The following is a 16561-nucleotide window of genomic DNA, read 5'->3' on the forward strand; positions in this document are numbered from 1 at the left end:
TATGATAAAATAATCTCCCAGTGCATTACTCATTGGCTTAATCTACCAACCAATCATCTCTACAAGAACTTCCCCCATGTGTCTTGTGCATTAGTCGGTCAGACGTCTTGGCAGTAAAGAGATTGTGTTTGTAACTCTTATTGGGATAGTTTTCCCCACAATCGACCAAAGATTATAAGTGTGTAGTCTTTATTCATCTGTGTGAAGCCATTAACTAGCTCTGTCCTTTGATAATTAGCTAGTTGGAAATTAGGGCTTGTTGTTTTTTTCTCTCTCTTGAGGCTAGGGGAATGGTTTCCACTAGATAGCAAAACCACAAAGTCAAAATTGGTTAGGGTTAGGCATAAGGTGAGTAGTGTGGTAAAGGTTAGTATTAGGTTTAAACTGAAACTCGAAGAAGGGAAATTGTGGAACTGGGCGGAGTTTATGACTTTGTGGCTGTGTTAAATTTTTGCTGTCAAAGGACATGATAACAAATACTTTATTCAGTAAGGTCATTCCCATACAATTCTATGGTCACTCCCACTAAGGCCAACTTTGAGTGGTTGATATCCCAGGCTTATATGTGTGCAATAGCCTGTGGACGAGGTTTGTATCTGGTCAAACACAATTATTTCCAGAAGTTTATTAAGGGTTGGTAACAGGCTGATTGGTCAGCTATTTGAGCCAGTAAAGGGGGCTTTAATATTCTTGGGTAGCGGGATTACTTTAGCTTCCCTCCAGGCCTGAGGGCACACGCTCTCTAGTAGGCTTAAATTGAAGATGTGGCAATATCATCTGCTATTATCCTCAGTAATTTTCCATCCAGATTGTCAGACCCCGGTGGCTTGTCACTGTCGATAGACAAAAATAATTTTTTCACCTCTTCCACACTGACTTTACGAAATTCAAAAGTACAATTCTTGTACTTTTGGTCCGATCTACTTGAATGTGTAGTGCCAGTGTTTGTTGCTGGTATGTCATTACTAAGTTTGCTTTTCCTTGCCAATGAAAAGGTCATTAAAGTAGGTTTCAATATCAGTGTGCTTTGTGATGAATGAGCCATCTGATTCAATGAATGAAGGAGCCGAGTTGGCTTTTTTCCCAAAAATGTCATTTAAGGTGCTCCATAACGCTTTACTATCATTCTTTATATATTTGTTTCATTGTGTAGTTTTTTATTTTTATTTTAGTCACATGATCTCTTAATTTGCAGTACGTATGCCAATCGGTTGTGCAGCCAGACTTATTTGCCAAACCTTTTGCCTCATCCCTCTCAAACATACTTTTTTAAAATTCCTCATCAATCCAAGGGGATGTAACCGTTTTTACAGTCATTTTCTTAATGGGTGCATGCTTATTACTAACTGGAATAAGTAGTTACATAAATGCATCAAGTGCAGCTAGGTGCTGGCTAGCGGAGTGGAACACTTCAAAAGGAGAGCCGCACCCTCTAGGAGAACAGATGCAAAAATATTTATGTCCAATGTTTTGACAGACAAGCTGTCTTCATCAGGGTATATGTCCATCAGGGTATGATGAAGACAGCTTGTCTGACGAAACGTTGGACATAAATATTTTTGCATCTGAGATCCTCGATTGTGCAGCTCTCCTTTATTTTTTACGTGCTCCTCATTACACACCACAGACCAGCAAATATTCTTTACATCATCAACATATGAATCACTACAAAACTTGTTTTTATGACCTTTTATACACTATATTAGGCCCAGCGTTTGGAACTTTGGTTATCCTAGATATGTGTCACGCCCTGGTCTTAGTATTCTGTGTTCTCTTTATTATTTTGGTCAGGCCAGGGTGTGACATGGGTGATTTATGTGGTTTGTTTTGTCTAGGGTTTTTGTAGTTTTATGGGATTGTGTTTAGTATAGTAGTCTAGGAAAGTCTATGGTTGCCTAGAGTGGTTCTCAATCAGAGGCAGGTGTTTATCGTTGTCTCTGATTGGGAACCATATTTAGGCAGCCATATTCTTTAGGTATCTTGTGGGTGATTGTTTCCTGTCTCTGTGTTTTACACCAGTTAGGACTGTTTTCGTTGTTTTCACGTTTCTTGTTTTGTAGAAGTATATTGTTCACATTTTCATCTTTCATTAAAGATGTATAAAGATAACCACGCTGCATTTTGGTCCTCCTCTCTTTCACCTGAAGAAAACCGTAACAATTTGACTATTATATTGTGATCCCTGCATCCTATGGATTAGGATACTGCTTTAAAGTAAATATTTGCAGCGTTAGTAAAGATGTGATCCATACATGTTGATGATTTAAATCCTGTACCGTTTGTAACTACCCTGGCAGGTTGACTGGCAACCTAATCCAGATTGCAGGCACTGGTTACAGTTTGAAGTTTTTCCCTGAGTGGGCAGCTTGATGATAGCCAGTCAATATTTAAATCACCCAGAAAATATACTTCTATGTTGATATCACGTAAATTATCATCTTCGCTCGCTTGTAACCGCTAGAAAACACAAAAAACTGCTAGAAACCACTAGAAACTGATACAGACCGCTAGGAACCACACAAAAGACCACACTTGCCATTTTGGCACTGAGTTGGTTTTTGGAGGGGATTTTTTTTGCAGAGTTTTATTATTTACTCTTTACGTTGGATGGCAACAACAACTGCCCGAGTTACACCAGGAACGCACAAGCCTTCCATCAGTGCTCAGACTGTCCGCAATAGGCTGAAAGAGGAAGGCCTGAGGGCTTGAAGGCCTGTTGTAAGGCAGGACCTCACCAGACATCACCGGCAAAAACGTTGGCTATGGGCACAAACCCACCGTCGTTGGACCAGGCAGGACTGGCAAGTGCTCTTCACTTACGAGATGCGGTTTTGTCTCACCAGGGGTGATGTTCGGATTCGTGTTTATCATTGAAGGAATGACGGTTACACCGAGGCCTGTACTCTGGAGCGGGATCGATTTGGAGGTGGAGGGTCCGTCATGGTCTGGGGCGGTGTGTCACAGCATCATCGGACTGAGCTTGGTGTCATTGCAGGCAATCTCAACGCTGTGCGTTACAGGGAAGACATCCTCCTCCCTCATGTGGTACCCTTCCTGCAGGCTCATCCTGACATGACCCTCCAACATGACAATGCCACCAGCCATACTTCTCGTTCTGTGCGTGATTTCCTGCAAGATAGGAATATCAGTGTTCTGACATGGCCAGCAAAGAGCCAGGATCTCAATCTAATTGAGCACGTCTGGGACCTGTTGGATCTAGGGCAATTCCCCCCAGATATGTCCTGGAACTTGCAGGTGCCTTGGTGGAAGAGTGGGGTAACAATTCACAGCAAGAACTGGCAAATCTGTTGCAGTCCATGAGGAGGAGATGCACTGCAGTACTTAATGCAGCTGGTGGCCACACCAGATACTGAATGTCACTTTTGATTTTGACCTCCCCTTTGTTCACGGACACATTATTCCATTTTTGTTAGTCACATGTCTGTGGAATTTGTTCAGTTTATGTCTCAGTTGTTGAATCTTGTTATGTTCATACAAATATTTACACGTTCAGTTTGCTGAAAATAAACGCAGTGGACAGTGAGAGGACGTTTCTTTTTTTGCTGAGTTTGTATTCCTGAAGTCCTGTCAAAAACATAAAAAGTGAATATGGAATTGAAAGCAGAAATTGTCGTCACTTTCCCTGCGTATCAGAAGGGTAATGTGCTGTTTCCCTATGATGATGTACAATAGTAGCTAAACGTAGCAAAGTAAACACATCAGTTACGTTTGCTCACTTTGTACAGTCTAGTCAGTCTTACAGAGCAATTGGTGGATACTAACACAATGTGGGCACTGCAAGCATGTGAGAAAGTGAAGGAAAACACATCCTTACCAGTCTGAGCTGATGAAGCATCCACATTCACCCATACCACCAGACACAGCAGAGTCAGAGTTGATTTCATGTTGATCAAATGGTAGATGCAGTAAAAATGGAAGGAGTAGAACATAAATAAACAGTTAATGTTAATGTTTGTCTACAGAGTTCCAGCCCCCAGGGAGCACTGAAGAGAACCACTGTCCAGGGGGACTGACGCAAAATACTGGAAAACTCCAATATAGAGAATTTAATCAAACCTTCACTGCGGTAAAAACACAGGTATAATTTTAGTGAATGATATCATAAATAGGACTGGTGGAGTTATGTCACACATGCAGCTAACACAGACATATGGAAATGTTTGCTCTACCCAAAATTACAACCAATTAATTGCAGCATTACCACAAAAATGGAAGAGGCAAGTAGAAGGGAAAAAATTAAGGAACTTGTATGTCGGCCCTGTATTAAAGAACATAAATGGTTAAAGAAAAGTGTGATAAATAAAAGCATATACCAATTTCATTTAAGGACCAAAAAACTGACAGCAATGCCATATAAATTGCAAAATAGTTGTGAAGAGATTTTCGATGTACCCATTCCATGGCACATGGTTCATGAATTGATACGCAAAACAACGCCAGATTCAAAACTTCTAATTTTTTAAATTAAATTACTGTACAAAATTCTTGCAACTTTCGCCTTGCGAAAGTATTCGGCCCCCTTGAACTTTGCGACCTTTTGCCACATTTCAGGCTTCAAACATAAAGATATAAAACTGTATTTTTTTGTGAAGAATCAACAACAAGTGGGACACAATCATGAAGTGGAACGACATTTATTGGATATTTCAAACTTTTTTAACAAATCAAAAACTGAAAAATTGGGCGTGCAAAATTATTCAGCCCCTGTACTTTCAGTGCAGCAAACTCTCTCCAGAAGTTCAGTGAGGATCTCTGAATGATCAAATGTTGATCTAAATGACTAATGATGATAAATACAATCCACCTGTGTGTAATCAAGTCTCTGTATAAATGCACCTGCACTGTGATAGTCTCAGAGGTCCGTTAAAAGCCAAGAGAGCATCATGAAGAACAAGGAACACACCAGGCAGGTCCGAGATACCGTTGTGAAGAAGTTTAAAGCCGGATTTGGATACAAAATATTTCCCAAGCTTTAAACATCCCAAGGTGCACTGTGCAAGCGATAATATTAAAATGGAAGGAGTATCAGACCACTGCAAATCTACCAAGACCTGGCCGTCCCTCTAAACTTTCAGCTCATACAAGGAGAAGACTGATCAGAGATGCAGCCAAGAGGCCCATGATCACTCTGGATGAACTGCAGAGATCTACAGCTGAGGTGGGAGACTCTGTCCATAGGACAACAATCAGTCGTATATTGCACAAATCTGGCCTTTATGGAAGAGTGGCAAGAAGAAAGCCATTTCTTAAAGATATCCATAAAAAGTGTTGTTTAAAGTTTGCCACAAGCCACCTGGGAGACACACCAAATATGTGGAAGAAGGTGCTCTGGTCAGATGAAACCAAAATTGAACTTTTTGGCAACAATGCAAAACGTTATGTTTGGCGTAAAAGCAACACAGCTCATCACCCTGAACACACTATCCCCACTGTCAAACATGGTGGTGGCAGCATCATGGTTTGGGCCTGCTTTTCTTCAGCAGGGACAGGGAAGATGGTTAAAATTGATGGGAAGATGGATGGAGCCAAATACAGGACCATTCTGGAAGAAAACCTGATGGAGTCTGCAAAAGACCTGAGACTGGGACGGAGATTTGTCTTCCAACAAGACAATGATCCAAAACATAAAGCAAAATCTACAATGGAATGGTTCAAAAATAAACATATCCAGGTGTTAGAAGTGCCAAGTCAAAGTCCAGACCTGAATCCAATCGAGAATCTGTGGAAAGAACTGAAAACTGCTGTTCACAAATGCTCTCCATCCAACCTCACTGAGCTCGAGCTGTTTTGCAAGGAGGAATGGGAAAAAATGTCAGTCTCTCGATGTGCAAAACTGATAGAGACATACCCCAAGCGACTTACAGCTGTAATCACAGCAAAAGGTGGCACTACAAAGTATTAACTTAAGGGGGCTGAATAATTTTGCACGCCCAATTTTTCAGTTTTTGATTTGTTAAAAAAGTTTGAAATATCCAATAAATGTCGTTCCACTTCATGATTGTGTCCCACTTGTTGTTGATTCTTCACAAAAAAATACAGTTTTATATCTTTATGTTTGAAGACTGAAATGTGGCAAAAGGTCGCAAAGTTCAAGGGGGCCGAATACTTTCGCAAGGCACTGTATATGGGGGATACAATCTTCCCAGCTCTGCAGATTCTGCTGCTTGGAGGCAGAGTCATTAAATCATGTATTTTGGTATTGTCCATATGTAGCTCCTGTTTGGACACAGGTCCAGGAATGGCTGAAGATTTGCAATATTTGCCTAGAACTAACGCTGCAGATAGCAATACCGGGTGATTTGAAAAGCCATAGTCAGTCAATCAATAATATAATAATTATATTAGCAAACATGTTTATTTTTAATGTACAATCTGTAGAAGCTATGAGAATAGAAAGGTTCAGTACTTTTGTGAAGCATCACAGCATAGTAAAATATATGGCAAATAGAAATCCAAAATGGATGATGTTGAGAGATAGATGGGAGGGGTTGAATGGAGCTGAAGGGTGGGACTTATAACATGATAGCCAATGTAAAACATTCGAGGTCTGTAAATGGATATAGGTTCATAAATTTGTGAAATAGCACAGTTACAAATAGGAATCAAACTGGATGGACATCAGAAATAGAGGAAGGACTAAAAACAAACAAAATATAACTATTGTTAAAGATTGTGTCTGTAAAATGTGTATGAGATGTATAAACTGAAGGTAGAAGCCTAACTTTTTATTAGTTTACTCCAATTGGGGGAAGGGTGGTAGGGTTTGCAAGGAATAATAAACATATATTCTTTAAAAAAGTATGTATATCTATATAGGTATGTGTATGTACAGTGGGGAGAACAAGTATTTGATACACTGTCGATTTTGCAGGTTTTCCTACTTACAAAGCATGTAGAGGTCTGTAATTACACTTCAATGTACACTTCAACTGTGAGAGACGGAATCTAAAACAAAAATCCAGAAAATCACATTTTTAAGTAATTAATTAGCATTTTATTGCATGACATAAGTATTTGATCACCTACCAACCAGTAAGAATTCCGGCTCTCACAAACCTGTTCGTTTTTCTTTAAGAAGCCCTCCTGTTCTCCACTCATTAATTGTATTAACTGCACCTGTTTGACCTCGTTATCTGTATAAAATACACCTGTCCACACACTCAATCAAACAGACTCCAACCTCTCCACAATGGCCAAGATCCGAGAGCTGTGTAAGGACATCAGAGATAAAATTGTAGACCTGCAGAAGGCTGGGATGGGCTACAGGACAATAGGCAAGCAGCTTGGTGAGAAGGCCAAGATGATGGTCAATCACCCTCGGTCTGGGGCTCCATGCAAGATCTCACCTCGTGGGGCATCAATGATCATGAGGAAGGTGAGGGATCAACCCAGAACTACATAGCAGGACCTGGTCAATGACCTGAAGAGAGCTGGGACCACAGTCTCAAAGAAACAGTAGTGGAGAGGGTAGCAATTCTTAAGTTCCTCGGCATACACATCACAGACAAACTGAATTGGTACACTCACACAGACAGCATCGTGAAGAAGGCGCAGCAGTGCCTCTTCAACCTCAGGAGGCTGAAGAAATTCGGCTTGTCACCAAAAGCACTCACAAACTTCTACAGATGGACAATCGAGAGCATCCTGGCGGGCTGTATCACCGTCTGGTACGGCAACTGCTCCACCCACAACCGTAAGGCTCTCCAGAGGGTAGTGAGGTCTGCACAACACATCACCGGGGGCAAACTACCTGCCCTCCAGGACACCTACACCACCCGATGTTACAGGAAGGCCATAAAGATCATCAAGGACAACAACCACCCGAGCCACTGCCTGTTCACCCCGCTATCATCCAGAAGGCGAGGTCAGTACAGGTGCATCAAAGCTGGGACCGAGAGACTGAAAAACAGCTTCTATCTCAAGGCCATCAGACTGTTAAACAGCCACCACTAACATTGAGTGGCTGCTGCCAACACACTGACACTGACTCAACTCCAGCCACTTTAATAATGGGAATTGATGGGAAATGATGTAAAATATATCACTAGCCACTTTAAACAATGCGACCTAATATAATGTTACATACCCTACATTATTCATCTCATATGCATACGTATATACTGTACTCTATATCATCTACTGCATCCTTATGTAATACATGTATCACTAGCCACTTTAACTATGCCACTTTGTTTACATACTCATCTCATATCTATATACTGTACTCGATACCATCTACTGTATCTTGCCTATGCTGCTCTGTACCATCACTCATTCATATATCTTTATGTACATATTCTTTATCCCCTTACACTGTGTATAAGACAGTAGTTTTGAAATTGTTAGTTAGATTACTTGTTGGTTATTACTGCATTGTCGGAACTAGAAGCACAAGCATTTCGCTACACTCGCATTAACATCTGCTAACCATGTGTATGTGACAAATAAAATTTGATTTGATGATTTGATTTGAAAACCATTGGTAACACACTACGCCGTCATGGATTAAAATCCTGCAGGTCACGCAAGGTCAAACTGCTCAAGCAAGCGTAAGTCCAGGCCCGTCTGAAGTTTGCCAATGACCATCTGGATGATCCAGAGGAGAAATGGGAGAAGGTCATGTGGTCTGATGAGACAAAAATAGAGCTTTTTGGTCTAAACTCCACTTGCCGTGTTTGGAGGAAGAAGAAGGATGAGTACAACCCCAAGAACACCATCCCAACTGTGAAGCATGGAGGTGGAAACATCATTCTTTGGGGATGCTTTACTGCAAAGGGGACAGGACGACTGCACCGTATTGAGGGGAGGATGGATGGGCCATGTATCGCGAGATCTTGGCCAACAAACTCCTTCCCTCAGTAAGACCATTGAAGATGGGTCACGGCTGGTTCTTCCAGCATGACAACGACCCGAAATACATAGCCAGGGCAACTAAGGAGTGGCTCCGTAAGAATCATCTCAAGATCCTGGAGTGGCCTAGCCAGTCTCCAGACCTGAACCCAATAGAAAATCTTTGGAGGGAGCTGAAAGTCCATATTGCCCGGCGACAGCCCCGAAACCTGAAGGATCTGGAGAAGGTCTGTATGGAGGAGTGGGCCAAAATCCCTGCTGCAGTGTGTGTAAACCTGGTCAACAACTACAGGAAACGGTATGATCTCTGTAATTGCAAACAAAGGTTTCTGTACCAAATATTAAGTTCTGCTTTTCTTATGTATCAAATACTTATGTCATGCAATAAAATGCAAATGAATTACTTAAAAATCATACAATGTGATTTTCTGGATTTTTGTTTCAGATTCCGTCTCTCACAGTTGAAGTGTACCTATGAGACATCTACAAGTAGGAAAACCTGCAAAATTTGCAGTGTATCAAATACTTGTTCTCCCCACTGTATATATGTGAATATGTATGTATATGGATATATATATTTACCCAAAAATTATATGTGGGATTGGAAATGATGCAGACTATTATATTGATGAAAGCAGCAATCTTTCCGCAAGCAAGTGGCCATCTCTTCACGTAAGACGAAGCCACTATTGGCAATGAGGCAAGTTCATGACCCCATTTATACACTGCTGATGAAAACCAACACTACCTGGGCTCAGTCTAAGATGACCAGTACACTTAAAAGTGGTATGATCTCCATGTGTGGCATAGACTTTTTGATCTTCCGGAGGATATTTAAATTGGATGTTCTGTGTGTTCATCAGCTCTTCATCCACAGTGCAGGGTTCTGAAATGAGAAGATGGTACAGGAATCAGTGTGTGAATGTGTCCTTCAAGGGCCACTGAAAATGATTTGTTTTTCATTTTAATGAATGATATCACTATACCCCTAGATCCTTGAGGAATGTCACTTGTCAATTCCTCAGGAGCATGGTTCAACAGTTACATTTCAACTCAGAATGCATTTTTAAATAGTAATTAATCAATTGATCTTGATTTACATTCCTGGAATTCATCCTTACCGATCGTTAAGGGGGAGTTAGCATACGATTGGGTAGGAACTGGGCCAATGTTATTTTAGAGAGAACTTACTCAGACAGGTTATCGGTCGTGTCCAGATCCCGTCACAACACGTCTTGTACGCTGAAGGGGGATCAAGGATGTAGTATTTCTGGCAGACATATTGAACTGATTCTCCATTTCTGTAGCGTTCTCTGGTTCTGTCTCTGTCTCCGTTATTGACATGTGGAGGTGGTCCACAGAAATCCTTGGGCTCTAGGAAGACATGGGTGACATCAGAGAAATACTAGTGATGAAATGTACCAAGCTGCTATTTTCCAAGCAAGAATAGTATTCCAGAAAACGTTCCTGGCTTTTCCAAAATGCGTTATTTTGCTACATTTTTTGTGAGTTGGAGATAATTGTAAATCTACTTAAAACAAGTAACTTGATTGGGAAGTGGAACAATGTGTCAAATCAATAAACATACAATTTACCATAACAAATTGGAATGGAGTGACTCCACTGTCCATTGACTGAGCAGGTGACCTCTGATTTCCCCTTCAGAATGTGTTTAGAGTTGCTGCACTCAAACTGTAGCCTGTGTCCAACCTTCATGGTGTTGTTTTGGGGAATTCCTATCACGTTCACATTCTTAATCTTCTCTGCAGCTTCACAAGTCACATCTATTATGGAGGGAAAAAATAGAAAAATCACTAAATTGCTGTATAGCACATTTGCAAACCTGATGTAACTTCTGAAGATACATATTGTTGTCGATAAAATGATTTGCTTAGTTTTGGCTAAGGTGAAATGTTTACCTTCACAGGTTGGGAAACGGTTGCTCCACATCCCCCCCGCGGCACACACTACCTGTGGGTTTCCCTTCAGCTGGTGTGCTGGGTTGGGGCAGCTGAACTTGAGCTCATGACCGTACTGTATAACACCATCATCATCTGGCAGACCGCTCACAACCACCCGTCCATCTGTAGCCTCAGGGACACAACTCACCACTACGGAGAAAGATCATATTGCAGGGTGTTGTACAGTCTATAACTTCATGAACCCTCTGAGTTACAGTGTAATGTGCATTGTAAAAAGTAAGTAAGGCGTTATTCTGTATATACTATAATTAAGCAATAAGTCCTGAGAGGGTGTGATATATGGCCAATATACCACGTCTAAGGGCTGTTCTTAGACACGATGTAACACAGCGAGCCTGGATACTTCTATTAGCCGTGGTATATTGGCCATATACCACAAACCCCAGAGGTGCCTTTTTGCTATTATAAACTGGTTACTAACGTTAGATCAGTAAAAAGTTATTGCGGGGGTCATACCCATGGTAAACGGTACGATATATCACAGATTTAAGCCAATTAGCATCCATGAGCCGAACTACCCAGTTTATAATATTCAATGACTACATGGTTACCTTCACATAAGGGCAGGTGGTTGCTCCATCCTGCCACCATACAGGTTCTGTTGTCCATTTTGCTCATAATCTGATAACTACAGACATTAGTAAAGTGATTAGGTGGTATTTAGCAGTGTTCTAAGTTCAGCCCCGTACTAGACAGGCTGGATTCAACCCCGTACTAGACAGGCTGGATTCAGCCCCGTACTAGATGGGCTGGATTCAGCCCCGTACTAGACAGGCTGGATTCAGCCCCGTACTAGATGGGCTGGATTCAGCCCCGTACTAGACAGGCTGGATTCAGCCCCGTACTAGATGGGCTGGATTCAGCCCCGTACTAGACAGGCTGGATTCAGCCCCATACTAGATGGGCTGGATTCAGCCGCGTACTAGACAGGCTGGATTCAGCCCCGTACTAGACAGGCTGGATTCAGCCCCATACTAGATGGGCTGGATTCAGCCCCGTACTAGACAGGCTGGATTCAACCCCATACTAGACAGGCTGGATTCAGCCCCGTACTAGACAGGCTGGATTCAGCCCCGTACTAGACAGGCTGGATTCAGACCCGTACTAGACAGGCTGGATTCAGCCCCGTACTAGACAGGCTGGATTCAACCCCATACGAGATGGGCTGGATTCAGCCCCGTACTAGACAGGCTGGATTAAACATCATACTATACGGGCTGGATTCAGCCCCGTACTAGACAGGGTGGATTCAGCCCCGTACTAGACAGGCTGGATTCAGCCCCGTACTAGACAGGCTGGATTCAACCCCATACGAGATGGGCTGGATTCAGCCCCGTACTAGACAGGCTGGATTCAGCCCCGTACTAGACAGGCTGGATTCAACCCCATACTAGACAGGCTGGATTCAGCCCCGTACTAGACAGGCTGGATTCAGCCCCGTACTAGACAGGCTGGATTCAGCCCCGTACTAGACAGGCTGGATTCAGCCCCGTACTAGACAGGCTGGATTCAACCCCGTACTAGACAGGCTGGATTCAGCCCCGTACTAGACAGGCTGGATTCAGCCCCATACGAGATGGGCTGGATTCAGCCCCGTACTAGACAGGCTGGATTCAACCCCATACGAGATGGGCTGGATTCAGCCCCGTACTAGACAGGCTGGATTAAACATCATACTATACGGGCTGGATTCAGCCCCGTACTAGACAGGCTGGATTCAACCCCATACGAGATGGGCTGGATTCAGCCCCGTACTAGACAGGCTGGATTCAACCCCATACGAGATGGGCTGGATTCAGCCCCGTACTAGACAGGCTGGATTAAACATCATACTATACGGGCTGGATTCAGCCCCGTACTAGACAGGCTGGATTCAACCCCATACTAGATGGGCTGGATTCAACCCCATACTAGATGGGCTGGATTCAGCCCCGTAATAGACGGGCTGGATTCAGCCCCGTACTAGACAGGCTGGATTCAACCCCATACTAGATGGGCTGGATTCAGCCCCGTACTAGGCGGGCTGGATTCAACCCCATACTAGACGGGCTGGATTCAACCCATACTAGGCAGGCTGGAATGGGAGGACACAGGGCTATTGGAGTGGGGGCTATTAACAAAAAAATATATCAAAAATAATAACGAACTTCAATCTTTAAAAAAAAACTTGCCCGTCATTGCAAGTGTATTTGATAGTGGTTCCAAAGACAAAGTCATCTCCAGCGTGGATGCTGTAGTGGCCATTGGCAGTTTCATCAGGGAGCTCACATGGTTTAGCTAGATGTCAGGAAACCACAGGAAAACAAGATCATGATACAGTTTGTAAGAAAGTGATATGTTAACAGATCTTTTAGAGTGTTTAACTAAGCTATTATGGGGTTATGCTAATCATAACTGCAACTATAGCTATTTTGTTGAGGAAAAATGAACATACTAGCACTGATAATGTTGGGTTCTCACATAGCTATCTTAAATGGATAGTTTGGGATTTTGGCAGTGAGACCCATTATCTACTTCCCCTCATTGACAAAATCCCAAACTATCCCTTTAAAATAAATGCACGAACAATAAGTCGCTCTGGATAAGAACGTCTGCTAAATTACTAAAATGTCAAATGTATAACAACAATATTGAATCTATAACATTGAAAGAAATACTCACGCTTGCATTTCCCCTGACGGACCACCACCCACTTATTCTTCTTACACTGATAACTTATTCTGCCTGCTGGTACAAAGCCAAAGTTGCAGGAAAAAAGGACAATGTCGTCCTCTTTGTACTCATTTTTGATGCTTTCCTCAGTGACCCTGGCATCGGGCACATTTGGAAGAGGTCCACTGCACACTGACAGAGGAGCAGAGGAAAAACCTTTAGACAAACAGAGAGCTTGGCACTACAATGTTCTATGTTGTTATTGACACAGCCTTGTTCTGTTCAATGTTCTCTACCTATATAGTACTCTAAATACTCTAATTTGCTAACACCATTCAAACCAATGAGGGTTTGAAGTTTTAAAACCAATTATCTCAGAATCTTCTTTTAGCAGATAGAACCTTCACCCCCCCCCCCCAGCAACTGATGAATACTAACACAATGTGGGCACTGCAAGCATGTGAGAAAGTGATTGAAAACACATCCTTACCAGTCTGAGCTGATGAAGCATCCACATTCACCCATACCACCAGACACAGCAGAGTCAGAGATGATTTCATGTTGATCAAATGGTAGATGCAGTAAAAATGGAAGGAGTAGAACCGGGGGAACTGAAGAGAACCACTGTCCAGGGGGACTGACCCAAATACTAGAATTCAATCAAACTACATTGCGGGGAGGGGAAACACTGAGGAAAATGCTCAATGTAGGAACTGCATTGGTTCAGTCTATTAATTAATTGAGCAAATCAAATCAAAACAAATGTAAAAGTGCAAATCATTTGGTCAGCCATATAGACACATATCTAATCTGAAGAGCATAGATTTAGAGATAGAAAGACATTTAGACAGGTAGCAAATACTTTGAATGTTGATTGTAATGATGATAAGCTCCATTTGTAAGGTCATTGATGAATCACCAAATATGCTGAACAAATGTGTACTGACATAAACCTCACATAAACCTGTCTGTTTACTGTCTATTGACATAGCTATGTTTGTTCCAGCAAGACAACCCTTTCCCGTCAAGCCGTATTATCCAGGGGCAAAAGGGGAGGGTCAAAATCGATTTAAAGTTGATGTTTTATTGACTTCTACACCTTGAGAGCATGCCAGGGTTTACCTCACATTAACCTACCAACTAAACAAAACACACAATGTTACATTTAACTTTTTCTTGCATATGAGAATTGAAGGTCAATATTCTTGCCTCAATGTGTAGAATGCAAAGAACACATCTATGACACTCAGTAACGATGATGCAGTTGAAATACTTGGCAAGGACCACAAGGACATTTTACTAGATATTGTCTGGCTGCTTTGATATTGTTAAAAATATACGTTATGTTTCTTTATAGTGAACTTTGATCATGTCATCCCCAGCACCACTAACTTCACACTGAGCACACACTGGTTGAATCAATGTCTTCTCGTAAGCTGAAGCTCTACGACCCCCTTCAGAATGTGACTAGAGTTGCTGCACTCAAACTGTAGCCTGTGTCCATACTTCATGGTGCTGTTGTTTTGGAGAACTCCTAACACATTCACATTATTAATCATCTCTGCAGCTTCACAAGTCACGTCTAAAATCACTAAATTGCTGTATTGAACATTTGCACACCTGATGTAATGTCTGAAGGTACATATTGTTGTCGAAAAAGTGATTTGCTTAGTTTTGGCTAAAGTGAAATGTTTACCTTCACAGGTGGGGAAATGGCTGTTTCACCGTCAAACGTGAAAATGGCTGTTTCACCAACTCTGAGTCTCACAAAGACAGTGCACGTCAGGGCAAAAACCAAGCCATGAGATCGAAGGAATTGGTAGTAGAACTCAGAGAAAGGATTGTGTCAAGGCACAGATCTGGGGAAGGTTATCCACACATTTCTGCAGTTTTGAAGATTCCCAATAACACAGTGGCTGCAATCATTCTTAAATTGAAGAAGTTTCGAACCACCAAGACTCTTCCTAGAGCTGGCAGCCCGGCCAAACTGAGAAATCGGGGAAGAAGAGCCTTGGTCAGGGAGGTGACCAAGAACCCGATGATCACTGACAGAGATCTAGAATTTCTCTGTAGAGATTGGAGAACCTTCCAGAAGGAACACCATCTCTGCAGCACTCCACCAAACAGGCCTTTATGGTAGTGGCCAGACGGAAGCCACTCCTCAATTAAAGGCACATGACAGCCCGCTTAGACTTTGCCAAAAGTTCCCTAAAGGACTTTCAGACCATGAGAAACCAATATTGAACTCTTTGGACTGATTGCCAAGCGTCACGTCTCGAGATAACCTGGCATCATGTTACTGTAATTTAATTATTCCAATATGTTTTCATTAATTTAATTCCCTTAATCTATTTTATGAGAATTTGTAAGATTCTTGTTTGCATAAAATAGACGGAGACCAGTCTTATCAATAATAGGTTACAGTATTTATTCTCGGAGCGCGCTGCCACGTTACCACGAGCAACAGTTTATATACAACAACATGATGTCATTTCATTGCTTCTAGAATGAATCCCCTCCTCCCGACCTATAATTAAGTGAGTTTAAAAGTTAATTCCAACTCACTAACACACACACACAGGACACACAACATAACTGAATTAACTCTTGATCCCTCACCATTATCGATCACCACTTAGCTGACAGTTCTAATTAACAGAAAACCTAGGAATGCGCTCACTGCCTTATCTAAAACACCCCAGAGCTAATTTTCGTCTGTTCAACCATAGGTTAACAACCCTATCTGCTTTCTTAACCCACAACCCATTCCTCTCCAGACTAGTTTGGAATGGTGTTCGTTATATTTAATTACTCCTTGTTCATACCACATAATCCCTTCTTATGAACTCATATTGTTAATCAGATATAATAAAACAGAGTATAAGTTTACTTAGTTACAGTTCTATTTAAAATGAGCATATTGTTTAGTCAGTTATTCATAATATTCCTAACACATCATTCCTATGGTGAAGCGTGGTGGTGGCAGCATCATGCTGTGGGGATGTTTTCAGCGGCAGGGACTGGGTGACTGGTCAGGATCGAAGGAAAGATGAATT

General features: G+C 42.0%; 3 protein-coding genes across 9 annotated transcripts in view; 1 reads left to right on the plus strand and 2 right to left on the minus strand.

The window, feature by feature from the left end:
* LOC116353039 (complement factor H-related protein 2-like) overlaps window positions 1-16561 on the plus strand; it is a 142515-nt gene that overhangs the window by 80387 nt on the left and 45567 nt on the right. The gene's annotated exons all lie outside the window — the stretch shown is intronic.
* Window positions 1-16561, minus strand: part of LOC109902885 (complement factor H) — a 181300-nt gene that overhangs the window by 39115 nt on the left and 125624 nt on the right. For 5 of the 7 annotated variants that reach the window (XR_004202323.1, XM_031785546.1, XM_031785541.1 and 2 more), the window contains exon 1: window positions 3836-3962. The exons of the other annotated variants lie outside the window; for them this stretch is intronic. Coding sequence is in view for 4 of the 5 variants with exons in the window: in XM_031785546.1 (XP_031641406.1) it covers window positions 3836-3950 (115 nt within the window). In the remaining variant the exon portion in view is untranslated. Of the gene's footprint in view, window positions 1-3835; window positions 3963-16561 lie in introns of those variants that run through there. 7 annotated transcript variants of the gene reach the window in all.
* Window positions 9344-14137, minus strand: LOC116353038 (complement factor H-like). Its single transcript, XM_031785559.1, has 8 exons — window positions 13996-14137; window positions 13515-13697; window positions 13025-13130; window positions 11405-11481; window positions 10791-10982; window positions 10467-10655; window positions 10063-10245; window positions 9344-9757 (listed from the first exon to the last, which is right to left on the minus strand). Exons 1-8 carry the CDS (start codon window positions 14063-14065, stop codon window positions 9558-9560), a joined length of 1200 nt encoding a protein of 399 aa, XP_031641419.1. The 5' UTR covers window positions 14066-14137; the 3' UTR covers window positions 9344-9557.

The sequence above is a fragment of the Oncorhynchus kisutch genome, linkage group LG13 (assembly GCF_002021735.2).
Source record: "Oncorhynchus kisutch isolate 150728-3 linkage group LG13, Okis_V2, whole genome shotgun sequence".
In the NCBI taxonomy this organism is placed as follows: Eukaryota; Metazoa; Chordata; class Actinopteri; order Salmoniformes; family Salmonidae; genus Oncorhynchus; species Oncorhynchus kisutch.